Source organism: Ornithorhynchus anatinus, chromosome 4 (assembly GCF_004115215.2).
Source record: "Ornithorhynchus anatinus isolate Pmale09 chromosome 4, mOrnAna1.pri.v4, whole genome shotgun sequence".
Classification (NCBI taxonomy): Eukaryota; Metazoa; Chordata; class Mammalia; order Monotremata; family Ornithorhynchidae; genus Ornithorhynchus; species Ornithorhynchus anatinus.
The window spans coordinates 89,641,281-89,653,985 of NC_041731.1; the positions used below are offsets into that span (position 1 = coordinate 89,641,281).

Below are 12,705 nucleotides of genomic sequence, written 5' to 3' on the forward strand. Positions count from 1 at the left end.
AGGGCAATGGAAAAGGGAGGGGGTATGAGGGAAAAGATAGCTTAAACAGGGAAGGCCTCTTGGAGGAGATGTGATTTTAATAGGGTTTTGAAGGTGGGGAGAGTGGCGGTCTGTTGTACAAGAAATAGGAGGGAGCTTCAGCCAAAGGAAGGACGTGGACAAGGGGTCAGTGGCGAGACAAAGTAGATTGAGGTACAGTGATTAAGTTGGCATTTAGGAGAGCCAAGTATGTAGGCTGCGCTGCAGCAGGAATTCAGTGAGGCAGGGTAGGAGGGGGCAAGTTGCCTGAATGCTCCAGAGCCGATGATATGGAGATTCCATTTGATGCAGAAGTGAATGAGCAAGTACTGGAAGTTCTTGAGAAGTGAGGAAATGTGGACTGAATTTTTTTAGAAAACTGATCCAGAAAGCAGAGTGAAGTATGGACTGGAGTTGGGAGAGACAGGAGGAATGGTGGTCAACAAGGAGGCTGATATGGTAATCAAGGCAAGAGAAGATGAGTGCTTGGATTAATGTGGTAGCAGTTTGGATGGAGAAGAAAGGGCAGCTCTGAGCAATGCTGTGAAGATGAATTGACAGGATTTAGCGACAGATTGAATATGTGGGTTGAATGAAAGAGAAGAGTTGAGGATAACACCAATGTTGGGGGCTCCTAAAACAGGAAGGATAAAAATAACAATAATAATAATAATGGTATTTGTTAAGCACTTACTATGTGCCAAGCACTGCTCTAAGTGCTGGGGTAGATACAGGGTAATCAGGTTGTCCCACGTGGGGCTCACAGTCTTAATCCCCATTTTACAGATGAGGTAACTGAGCACAGAGAAGTTAAGTGACTTGCCCAAAGTCACACAGCTAAGTGGTGGAGACAGGATTAGAACCCCCTCGATCTCTGGCTTCCAAGCCCATGCTCTTTCCATTAAGACACACTGAAGGAAGGTGCTATCTACAGTAATGAGAAAGTCAAGGGGAGAAGAGGGTTTGGGTGGGAGGATGAGGAGTTCTGTTTTGGACATGTTATGTTTGAGGTGTCAGTGGGGCATCCAAGTAGAGATGTCCTGAAGGCAGGAAGATATGCAAGACTGCAGAGAAGGAGAGCGATCAGAGCTGGAGATGTAGATTTGGGAAGCATCCACATAAAGGTGGTAGTTTGAAGCCATGGGAAGGGATTAGTTCACCAAGGGAGTGGATGGAGATGGAGAATACAACTGAACTTTGAGGGACTCCCATAGTTAGGGGTGGAAGGCCCATGAAAGAGGCTGAGAATGAGCAGCCAGAGACATAAGGGGAGAGTCAGGAGAGGACAGTGTCAGTGAAGCCAAGGTTCAAAAACGTTTCCAGGAGACAGGGGTGGTCGACAGTGTTGAAGGTAACCAAGTGGCCAAGAAGGATTAGGAAGGAGTAGAAGCCATTGGATTAGTCCAGAAGGAGTTCATTTGTGAACTCTGAGAAGGCAGTTTATGTGGACTGAAGGAGGCAGAAGCCAGATTGGAGGAGGTCAAGGAGAGAATTGGAGGAGAGGAATTAGAGACAGTGGGTATAGATACCTCACTCAGGGAGTTTGGTAGAAAGGCATTTGTGTAATAACTGGAGGGAGTCGAGGGGTCCAGGGAGGCTTTTTTTAGGTTGGGGAGACATGAGCATCTTTGAAAGCAGTGGAGAAAAAGCCATTAGAGAGTGAACAGTTGAAGATGGTGGTGAGAGAGCAAAGGGTGCGGGGGGGGCAATTGTTTCATTAAGCTGTGAATAAATGGGATTGGAAGACTAGGTGGAAGGGGTTGATTTTGAGAGACATCAAGAGATCTCTTCTTGAGATGCTGCTGGGAAAGATGGGAATGTTGAAAAAGAGAGAGGGCGAGGGAGGGACTGGAGAGGATCAGGGGAAATTTTAGGGAATCACACCTGAAGTTTTCAATTTTCTCAATAAAGTATGTGGCCAGGTCTTTAGGGACAAGAGATTGGGGAGTGTTTGAGGAGGGAGTTAAATATCTGGAACAACTGGCGAGGGCCATGGGCATGGAAGTCAATAGGCATGGAGAAATAATTTTGCTGAGTGGAAGAGAGGTCAGAGTTGGTCACACAAGGATGAGCTTGAGATGGACCTCAAGCCTGATATCTGAATCCTTGCCTGATATGTGAATCAAGGCCATCCCATGCAGTGGAGCGAAGGATTCAAACTTTGGAGATGATGCAGGACTGAGGGTTAATAGTACAAGTTGGAGGAAGAGATACAGGAGGGAGTGAGACAGACTAAATGTGATGCAAATTTCACTGTTGAGTCTTCCATAGGCCCCACAAATGAGAGTGCAGTTTGCAGGTTATAGGTAAGGGAGGTGACTGAAGAGATGAGGTCATCCTTTCCTCCTTCTCTGTGGTGGCTGCACCCTTTTGTTTTCCTAGCAGGCAGAGTCCCCCCTAGCTAGGCAATCTGATAGGAAATACCTTTGAGATTATTTTGCCACTTTAGGCAGATCACAATGCATTGACTTCTGGGGTTCCAGATGGGAGAGGGTCAATCTTTAACTAGTCCTCTGAAATGGAAAATGCCAAGAAAAGCACACAGTTTCAGGCTAGTCAGTCATTCACTGTATTCGCAGAACTAAGCTGTAGGGTACTCATACATTTTCTATATTACCTTCTTAGCACTTTAATAATAATAATGATAATAATAACAATAATAATGTTGGTATTTGTTAAGTGCTTACTATGTGCTGAGCGTTGTTCTAAGCACTGGGGTAGATATAGGGTAATCAAGTTGTCCCATGTGAGACTCACAGTCTTAATCCCCATTTTCCAGATGAGGCAACTGAGGCACCGAGAAGTTAAGTGACTTGCCCAAAGTCACATATGTGACAGGTGGAGGAGCCGGGATTATAACCCATGACTCTGACTCCTAAACCCATGCTCTTTCCACTGAACCACATTGCTTCTGATTATAGACTCATTACTTTATAGACTCGTTACTTCATTAATCCATTTGAGGTAGGTAGAAGTCACATAGATATTACTATCTATACCCCTTTATTCATTCATTCAATCATATTTATTGAGCACATCCTCTGTGCAGAACACTGTACTAAGCACTTGGGAGAATACAGTAGAACAATAAACAGATACATTCCCTGCCCACAATGAGCTTACAGTCTAGATAGACTGGGTCCAACTCAATTTGCTTGTAACCACCCTAGTGCTTAGTACAGTATCTGGGACATAGTAAGCACTAAATAAATACCATCATTAATTAATTGACTAATAGGGAGGGGGAAACAGACATTAATGTAAATAACTAAATTACAGATGTGTAATCTGCTTCTCCCAAATGCTTACTAGAGTATTTTGTGCTTGACACTTAGTAAGTGCTTCACATATACCATTATTATTATTATTTTGTGCACATTAAGGGTGCAATACCTTTCTTTAATTTATCATTCAGATTGGTGAAATTGAAGCATAGACAAAAGTTATTATGGTGACATAGAATCTCAGTTTCTTAATATGCTATTATCTTGTTCATTATCTTTGCACTTTTCACTATAGTATCAAAATACTCTGGTCCTCTTTTTCCATTTTCTTTTCTTATCACTAGCTATCAGAAGAGCTCCAATCAGTTCCACCTGCGGAATTCAGATCACATTGATGCTTCTTTGCATAAAACAGCCTATAAAAGGTATCTGCTCTACTAAATCAAAGAGTTGGTGGTAACAGTTTGGGGTATGAGGAACCTAAAAATGTGAAATCCTATAATCCCTCAATTCTAAAGGGTTACTGAAGAGGATGAAAGTGCAGATCATTCAGTTGGAGAATAAAATCAGTTTTAAATAATACTGTTAAAAACAGCATTCTGAGCATAGCAGCTCTTGATCTAAATGACTCTGTTTTTAACTCAGGAAGTCCCCCATTTCACGTGGGATGTATATCACATCTGCAAATTCCAAATTCCGGGGGACAGGAGATTGCTTCTTTCCCAAAACAGATAAGGCCTGCTTGGACAGGAGATTGCTTCTTACCCAAAACAGATAAGGCCTGCTTGAAGAGTCTCTTTTGTCATTGAAGAAAACACACTTGTCCGAGTTCTTTTGTGATTGGCTACTTCTCCTATACGTTGCAAATAAAGGCACAGCCAAACAGGAGAGAGGTGCCCTTGTGTCACTCGTACCTCTCTGGAGGTGAACGGACACTCGGTCACCTTCCTTCCTTTTCTGATCTATCCAACACTGTCTCTGAGTGTTACTTTCCTTGCTTGCGTCACCACCTTGGGTTCGAATCCTCACTGCCTTTTAGTTCCATTCCCTTTTCGAGTACAAATACTGTTTCAAATGTCTAAATATAGAGATAGATAAGATAGATGAGATTGAGGTGCAGTGACTAAATTGGCATTAGAGGAACAAAGTGTGTGGGCTAGGTTGTCATAGGCTCCCTCCTCATATCCGCCAAACTAGCATACTTCCCCCCTTTAAAGCCCTACTGAAAGCTCACCTCCTCTAGGAGGCCATCCTAGACTGAGCCCCCTTTTCCTCTGCTCCTCCTCCCCTCTCCATTGCCCCGACTGCCTCCCTCTGCTCTACCCCCGTCCCCGCCCCACAGCACTTGTGTATATATGTACATATTTATTATTTTATTCTATTTATTTTATTAATGATGTGTATCTGTCATTCTATTTATTTATTTGGATGCTTTTGATGCCTGTCTACTTGTTTTATTTTGTTGTCTGTCTGCCCCCTTCTAGACTGTGAGCCATATGTTGGGTAGGGATTGTCTCTACTTGTTGCTGAATTGTACTTTCCAAGTGCTTAGTACAGTGTTCTGCACACAGTAAGCACTCAATAAATACAATTCAGTGAATGAATGAATGAAAGTAGCGAGATGAGGTAGGAGAATTCAGAATTCAAAACCAACTAAGTGTTACTAAGTTAAAACAAGGGTAATCTAGGAAATTTGGAAACACCGCTCCCAAATTCAAAATGCTATACAGCTGAGTATTTTGTAGGAAGGATGAAAGAGGACTGGGAACTGAGGGCGGAGGCCACTTGAATCTGATAGGATTATCCTGTACTTATCGCAGCATTTAGCATAGCGCTTGGTACATAAGACCTTAAAGTCTATCTTCAACAGGACTGCTTTGGTCCCCTTGGCCACATGACAGCCTGGGACCAGGGGACCTCCATGAGGTTTGTTTCAGGACTCTCCCAACAATCAATTAACAAGCACCCTACCTAGCACTTGGGAGAGAGCAGTAGAGTTAGGAGACGATCTCTGCTCTCAAGGTGTTTACAAACTAACAGGAGAGGTGGACACAAATTACAGGTAAGAGGAAGAAAGAGAGTAAAGATATACATGTAAATGCTATGGTGTGGGGAAGGGAAAGAAAGGAAGTGCTGTGAGAAACCAAAAGTTTCTAGTAGAAATGATTCTATCTATTTTGATGGTATTGATGCCTGACTCCTTGTTTTGTTTTGCTGTCTGTCTCCTCCTTTTAAACTGTGAGTCTGTTGTTGGGCAGGGATAGTCTCTATCTGTGGCCAAATTGTTCATTCCAAGTGCTTAGTACAGTGTTTTGCACACAGTAAGCGCTCAATAAATACGATTGAATGAATTGAATGAATGAATGAAAAGCTTAGGTGATGCAGAACGCTGAAATGGCCATAGGAAGGGAAATGGGGCACTGCTCAGCTTTGGCCTCAAAATAAATCAGGTCTCCTAGAGTTGGTGAGGAGTCGAGGCAGAAATAAAGCCTGAGGAGGGATGGGTCATTAGATCTACTTCAGGATTGATTTGGCTTTTGAGGGCAAGAAAACTATTAAAAACTGTCCGTTCTGATCTGAATCAGGGTCAACTCATGTCCTTCTGTGACCTCCATTTTCCTAGGTAGCATCTGGCCTACATCTTGACATGTTGTAAAGATCAATGGCAAAAAATCTTAAGCAAGGTTTATTTTGTCCAAATCTTAGAGGCTTTTGGACAGGATCCAGAGAAGCAGTTGCCCTTGTGGAAAGAGCATGGGTCTGGGAGTCAGAGGTGGTTCAAATCCCGGCTCTGCCTCTTGCCTGCTTGCGTGACCTCGAGCACTGTACTTAGCCTCTCTGAGCCTCAATTTCCTCATCTGTAAAATGGGGATTAAATCTTATTCCCTCTTACTTTGACTTTGAGCCTCGTGGGGGTCAGGGACAGTGTCTGACCTATTTTGTACCTAACCCAGTGAAGACTGACATCAAAAGAAGTAAACAGGCATCAGTGGCATCATTATAAATAAATAGAATTATAGATACATACACCTCATTAATAAAAATAAATAGAATTATAATTAATTATAAATATGTACATATATACACAAGGGCTGTAGAGTGGGGAGGGGGGTAGATCAAAAGGAGTGAATTGGGGCGATAGGGAGGGAGGGGGAGCAGAGAAAAAGGGGAGCTTAGTCTGGGAAGGCCAAACTCTTGGAGGAGGTGAGCTTTTAGTAGGGCTTTGAAGGGGGCAAATGTGCTAATTTGGTGGATTTGAGGAGGAAGGACATTCCAGACCAGAGGTAGGACATGGGCCAGGGGTCAATGGTGGGACAGGAAAGAACGAGGCACAGTGAGAAGGTTATCATTACTCATCTCATCTCATTTTTGTTCCCACAACATCCTGGGAGGTGGGAAAGGCATGTATTACTTTGCTCGGTGTTGGCCAAGGAAGTGACAGAAGAGATGTGGGCATGCTCTCTGCTCCAGACATCTGTGACCTTTACCCTGTGGTAGATGCAGACTTTTGCTTTTGTAGTAGGCAATGTTGACCTAGCTAGGCATTCCAATAGGAAAAGGATTTTTAGGGACTAACTCTAAGGTCCTTTAGGATTAATTTCCTACCATTAACAAAATCCTAATCAGCCCACCTAGGGCTCACAATCTACGAGGTAGGGAAAAGAGCTGGTACTTTATGCCTTTTGCAGGTGAGGAAACTGGGACATGGAGTGATTTGGTGACTTGCCTAAGATCACTTTCCTGTCAGCGGCAGAGCTGGGACTAGAACCCAGGTCCTCTGGCTCCCAGACTTGTGTTATTCCCTGAACACCTCGCTCCCTTCATGCAAGACCATTTTATTTTTCTCTTGGGAAACAGGAAGAAAAGCAAAGGATATCACTTTAGAAAAGTACACCGGAATCAAATGGTTTATTCATTTCTTCTCATTATTTTCATGGGCCTGATCTAGACTAAGAAGAGCTTTACTGTTCATACCGTGTGATGCCTGGGTCTAAAGGGGGGCTGAATTCTGAGGAGTTGACTGCTACAGCTTGTAACTCTGCTTCAGCCCCTGCTTCCTTAGACATCTGTAGTAATTGAGTTACTGTGCCTTGACTCTTTCCCTCTAAATGGCTGGGGCCAATTTGAACTTCCGGAAGCTAAGTTAAAAAGCATTTAAGCAATAACTGTTTTTTTCCTTCTCCAGTGTTCCCCTAGGGGACCCAAACAGCCCAAGCTGAATGTAATAAAAGTCATAAAATTGGACTGGAATTTTTCCCTCGGATAGAGTAGTAGAAAAGAGAAATCAAGAGAGAGATGGTGGTTGACAGGTGCTCACGGCAATTAAATGATACGGCTATCAGTCAATCAATCATATGTATTGAGCATTTACTGTGTGCAGACCACTGAACTAAGCATTTGGGTGAGTACAATATAACAGAGTTGGTAGACACATTCCATGACGTGTGACTCAATAACAGTAAGAGAGACTATGTGTGCTTATCATCACTGCTGTGTTTTGCTTTATACAATATACACTTTTAGTAGTTGGATACAAACTGCAGTTACTTTTGAGAAGGCATTTTACTGCCTGGTTTGGATCCTACATGGGAAAATATCCTCCTTCTCAAGCTTGAATATAAATCCACCATTGGAGACCTCAACTCCTGGATTAATTCTTAACTCACTCTCTCCATGGGGAGACTGAATGTCTTTCCCTTCTGGGCTGTTATGGAAACACTAAATCTACAGTTGGTCCCATCCCAACTCTGACTTTTCCCTTAAACAGATTTGGCTTTTTGCTCTTCTGTTGCTTCTTCTAGACTGTAAGCTCTTTGGTCATAAGGTGTGTCTGTTTATTGTTGTATTGTACTCTTCCAAGTGCTTAGTACAGTGCTCTGCACATAGTAAGTACTCGATGAATATGATTGAATGAATAAATGAATGAGTGAATAAAGTCATATCTCTCCCCTTTCCCAAATAATTTAGTTTTGTTTTACTAAAATATAATTTGTCATAAAGCTATATGTGGAAAAAGTGTTTATGCACAAGGTTTTAAACATTTTTGGACAGGGATCATATCTTCTTCTGTTGTACTCTCATCAGAGCTTAGCACAGTGACCTGCACATAGGTGCTCAAACTGATGCCCCTTCTAATCTGTAAGCTCTTGTAGGGAGGGATGTGCCTGGTTATTGTTATATTGTACTCTCCCAAGTGCTTAATACAGTGCTTAATAAGAGCTCAATAAGTACAATTGAATGAGTGAATAAATACTTGATAAATAAATAATTGATTAATTGATTGCTTAGATACAGGGAGGATTTATCAGTCATAGTGACTAAACCACATACAGGCTGAAGAGTCTCCATCCATGGAGTTCTATTGAAAGGGCAGGCAGTCACCTGCCCTGGAAATTAGAGTCAGAGGGCCCAGATGACCTTTAGAAAATTCTAGCAGCTCTAAGATTCTTGGTTTTTTTCACTAACACCTACATAATTCACAAACCACGTGTCCTTCCTGCAAATGAAAGCATGTTTTCAATTTGCCGTTCCCTAAAAAAACATTAAACAGCAGCAAGAGTCTAAATCTGTCAGCAACATTCCAATTCTAAGACAATGTCTGTTGTTTTGATGATAATCACTGGACCACTGCTTTCAATAAAGAGAGGCCCGCATATTTTGCCTTTAAATTCAGAATCTAATTGGAAGTGGCAAGTCTCAATATTTGGCTAGAACTGACTGTAGAACAGAATCAGTAATACAAGAATATTGTTAAATCATTCCCCCGTAATTAGAGCCAACTCGAACTATATTGTTTACCATCTTCATCTTTCCCCAGTTCTACCAAATATATATTCTCTTCTCTGTATCCCTGGTTGTCTAATTTAACAAACCACTACCGTAAGTATGTCTTCCTATTACAAGGAACGCCAAATCCATGGGTCCCTTTCAGCTGTCATCTCTCATAAATCCAACCCTCCAAAATCACAGCACATTTTTCTTTGGTTAGCTCAATTTTAAAGCCACCTGCATACTGGCTGTTTGTTGTAGATGACTTCAGTAGAGCTCAAGTTCTACCAAGAAATGGTTCAAAAATGAGCTGCTATACATTATCAGCTTGCCATTAAATAGAAGACAGACATTTTTTATGCACGAGGTTAATGCCCAAATGATGCAGACCAGATTTGGATCTAGATTAGACCATCAGGTTAATCTTAAAAAGGTTTGTTTTTTTTCATTTGTTTTTTTAAAGCCCAATCCTAGCTCAGTTTCACACATATCCAGTACATACTCGGGTCTCCCAAACATCCTCTCCCATTCCAAAAGTTCCAGATATGCAGCACCTGGGCAGAAGAAGACTGTACCCCAATCTACAATGTGGGCAGGAAGGTATTGCCCCAAGGGTCAGTTATGCCAGCGCCTGACCCTTCCAGGACACCTACCCTTGTGGGGACTCCTCACATAATAGCATTTGTTAAGTGCTTATTAAGTGCCAAGCACTGTTCTAAGCACTGAGGTAGATCAAGGCAATTCTAAGCACTGAGGTAGATACAAGGTAATCAGATTGGACACAGTCCCCATCCCATGTGAAGCTCACAGTCTCAATCCCCATTTTACGGAGGGAGTAAGTGAGGCCCACACAAGTGAAGTGACTCTCCCAAGGTCATTCAGCAGACAGTTGGCAGAGCTGGGATTAGAACTCATGACTACGTGCTTTCCAGGCTGGTGCTCTATGCAGTACACCACACTGCCTTTTATATGCCACAAGGGGCCCCCTGCCCCTCCACAGCACCTATGTGTGGTTCCCAAGCACTTAGTACAGTTCTCTGCACACAGTAAGTGCTCAGTAAATATGGTTGGAGGAATGAATGTGGCTTGGCTCACCTCCCAGTCACAGGCACACTGCGCTGTGCATGCGGGTGCAGACGTGCATACAGGTCTGCTGTGGAGAAGCGGCATGGCGTAGTAGCTAGAGCACAGGCCTGGGGGTCAGGAGGTCATGACTGCTCATCCCCTCTGCCACATATCTGCCATGAGACCTTGGGTGAGTCAATTCACTTTTCTGGACCCCTGTGATATCATCTGGAAAATGGGGGCCAAGTCTGTGAGCCCCATATGGGACGGGGCCTGCCTCCATCTTGATTTGCTTGTATCCACCCCAGTGCTTAATAATAATAATAATAATAATAATGATGATGATGGAATTTGTTAAGCGCTTACTCTTTGCCAAGCGCTGTTCTAAGAGCTGGGGTAGATATAAGGTGAGCAGGTTATCCCAGGTGCGGCTGAGTCTTCATCCCCATTTGACAGCTGAGGGAACCTCATGAGGCCCAGAGAAGTGAAATGACTGGCCCAAAGTCACCCAGGTTAGTACAGTGCCTGGTGCATAGTAAACACTTAACAAATGCCATCGGCATCCGGCCCCACTGTGAGGCCAGGCCATGACCTGGAGGTCCCCTGAGAGTCCCGCATCCCCAACCCCCTGTGCCCCCCTGAGCGCCCCGCATCCCCAACCCCTTGTGCCTCCCGGAGTGTCCCGCATCCCCAACCCCTTGTGACCCCCTGAGAGTCCCACATCTCCAGCCCCCTGTGCACCTCAGAGAGTCCCACATCCCCAACCCCTTGTGACCCCCTGAGAGTCCCACATCCCCAATCCCCTGTGCCCCTCCCCCGGATAGTCCCGCATCTCCAGCCCCCTGTGCACCCTGAGAGTCCCGCATCCCCAGGCCCCTGTGCCCCCCGACCGCCCCGCAACCCCAACCCCCTGTGCCCCCCTGAGAGTCCTGCATCCTCAGCCCCCTCCCCAGCCCCGCATCCCCATCCCCAATCCCCACTCTGAGAGTCCCGCATCCCCAGCCCCCCGTGCCCCCCCGAGCGCCCCGCATCCTGTGCCCCTTCCCCCAGCCCCGCATCCCCTCCGGGCCCCGCCACTCACCTCCACGAAATAAAAGCAGGGCAGCAAGGTGACGCTGTCCTTGGTGAGCCTGGCCTTTGGCCTCTCCTTGGCAGCCATCTCGGGGGGCGGCCGGGCCCGAGGCTCTGCCCGCAGCGCGGGGTGCGAAGCGCTGGGCGGGCGAGCTGCCTCCTCCGCCCGGCGGCGCCCGGCGCGGCCGATCTCACCCCCTTCCCCGGCGCCGGCCCCGGAGCCGGACCGCTGCATCCGAACCCCGCAGCCCGGACCCCCGCACCCCGCACCTCCTCACCCCCGCACCCCGCCACCAAGGACGCCTCGGAGCCCGCCCGCACCCGCCAACGCCTCGTCGGGGGCCTTGCCCGCCTGCTGATGCCCCCGAGCTTTCCCCGGACACTGATGCCCCCGGGACTGGTGATGCCCCTGCGACTGGTGATGCGCCGTGCCTTCCCCAGCTGGTGATGCCCCCGCACCTTCCCCGGCCGCTGGGCCTTCCCTGGACAGTGATGCCCCCGCACCTTCCCAGGCTGGTGATGCCCGCGCCTTCCCGGCTACTGATGCCCCCCTCGCCTTTCCCGGCTCGTGATGCCCCCGCACCTTCCCCGGCCGCTGCGTCTTCCCTGGACACTGATGCCACCCGCGCCTTCCCCAGCTGGTGATGCCCCCGCACCTCCCCCGGCCGCTGCGTCTTCCCTGGACACTGATCCCGGCCTCTGATGCCCCTCGCCTTCCCTAGCTGGTGATACCCCCGCACCTTCCCCGGCTTCTGCGTCTTCCCTGGTCACCGATGCCCCCGCACCTTCCCCAGATGGTGTTGCCCCGGCCTTCCCTGCCGCTGTGCTTTCCCTGGACACTGATCCCCGGCCTCTGATGCCCCTCGCCTTCCCCGGCTAGTGATGCCCCCGCACCTTCCCCGGCCGCTGCGTCTTCCCTGGACACTGATGCCCCCGCGCCTTCCCCAGGCTGGTGATGCCCCCGCACCTTCCCAAGCTGGTGATGGCCCCGCACCCTCCCAGTCTGGTGATGCCCCCGCACCTTCCCAGGCTGGTGATGCCCCCGCACCTTCCCCGGGCGCTGCGTCTTCCCTGGACACTGCTGATGCCCCGCACCTTCCCGGCCCTCTGCGCTTTGCCCGGTGGCTGCTGCCCCTCGCTGTCCCGGCCGCTGGGCCTTCGCCGGCGGCTGCCAGCCGAAAAGCGGGGCCCGATGTCCTGCGGGAGCGAGGGCAGCGGGGCCGGGACCTCCCCCTGCCCCTCCGGGGGCTGGACAGTTGAGCCGGCTGCCCGCCCGCTAGCCCGCCCTCCTGCTCGCCCTCCTGCTCGCCCCCCTGCTCGCCCGCCGTGGGGCCGCGCGGGGCTCAACCTGGAGGAGCTCCCGCCTCCGAGGCGCCGGGGCAGAGATTTCCAGGCTCAGGGGAAACGCGGTGTCCAAAACGCAGCGGTTGGCGAAGAGCGGGGGCGGGAGAACGCGCTGCGCAACCGCGGCACCAGAGGCCCCAGGTCCTCCTCCCGGGGCTGGCGCGACACGCTGGGGACACGGCCCGGGGCACAGCCCGGAGGCGACCCCGCCTAG

The 12,705-nt window shown here is 47.8% G+C and overlaps 1 protein-coding gene across 1 annotated transcript in view; it reads right to left on the bottom strand.

Annotated features, from left to right (window-relative positions):
- PLPPR4 (phospholipid phosphatase related 4) overlaps nucleotides 1–11,352 on the bottom strand; it is a 62,050-nt gene extending 50,698 nt beyond the window's left edge. Inside the window, 1 exon segment of the mRNA XM_029061933.1 lies at nucleotides 11,158–11,352. Within this exon segment, the coding sequence (XP_028917766.1) occupies nucleotides 11,158–11,235 (78 nt within the window). The 5' untranslated portion in view covers nucleotides 11,236–11,352.
- Between the last annotated feature and the right edge of the window lie 1,353 nt (nucleotides 11,353–12,705).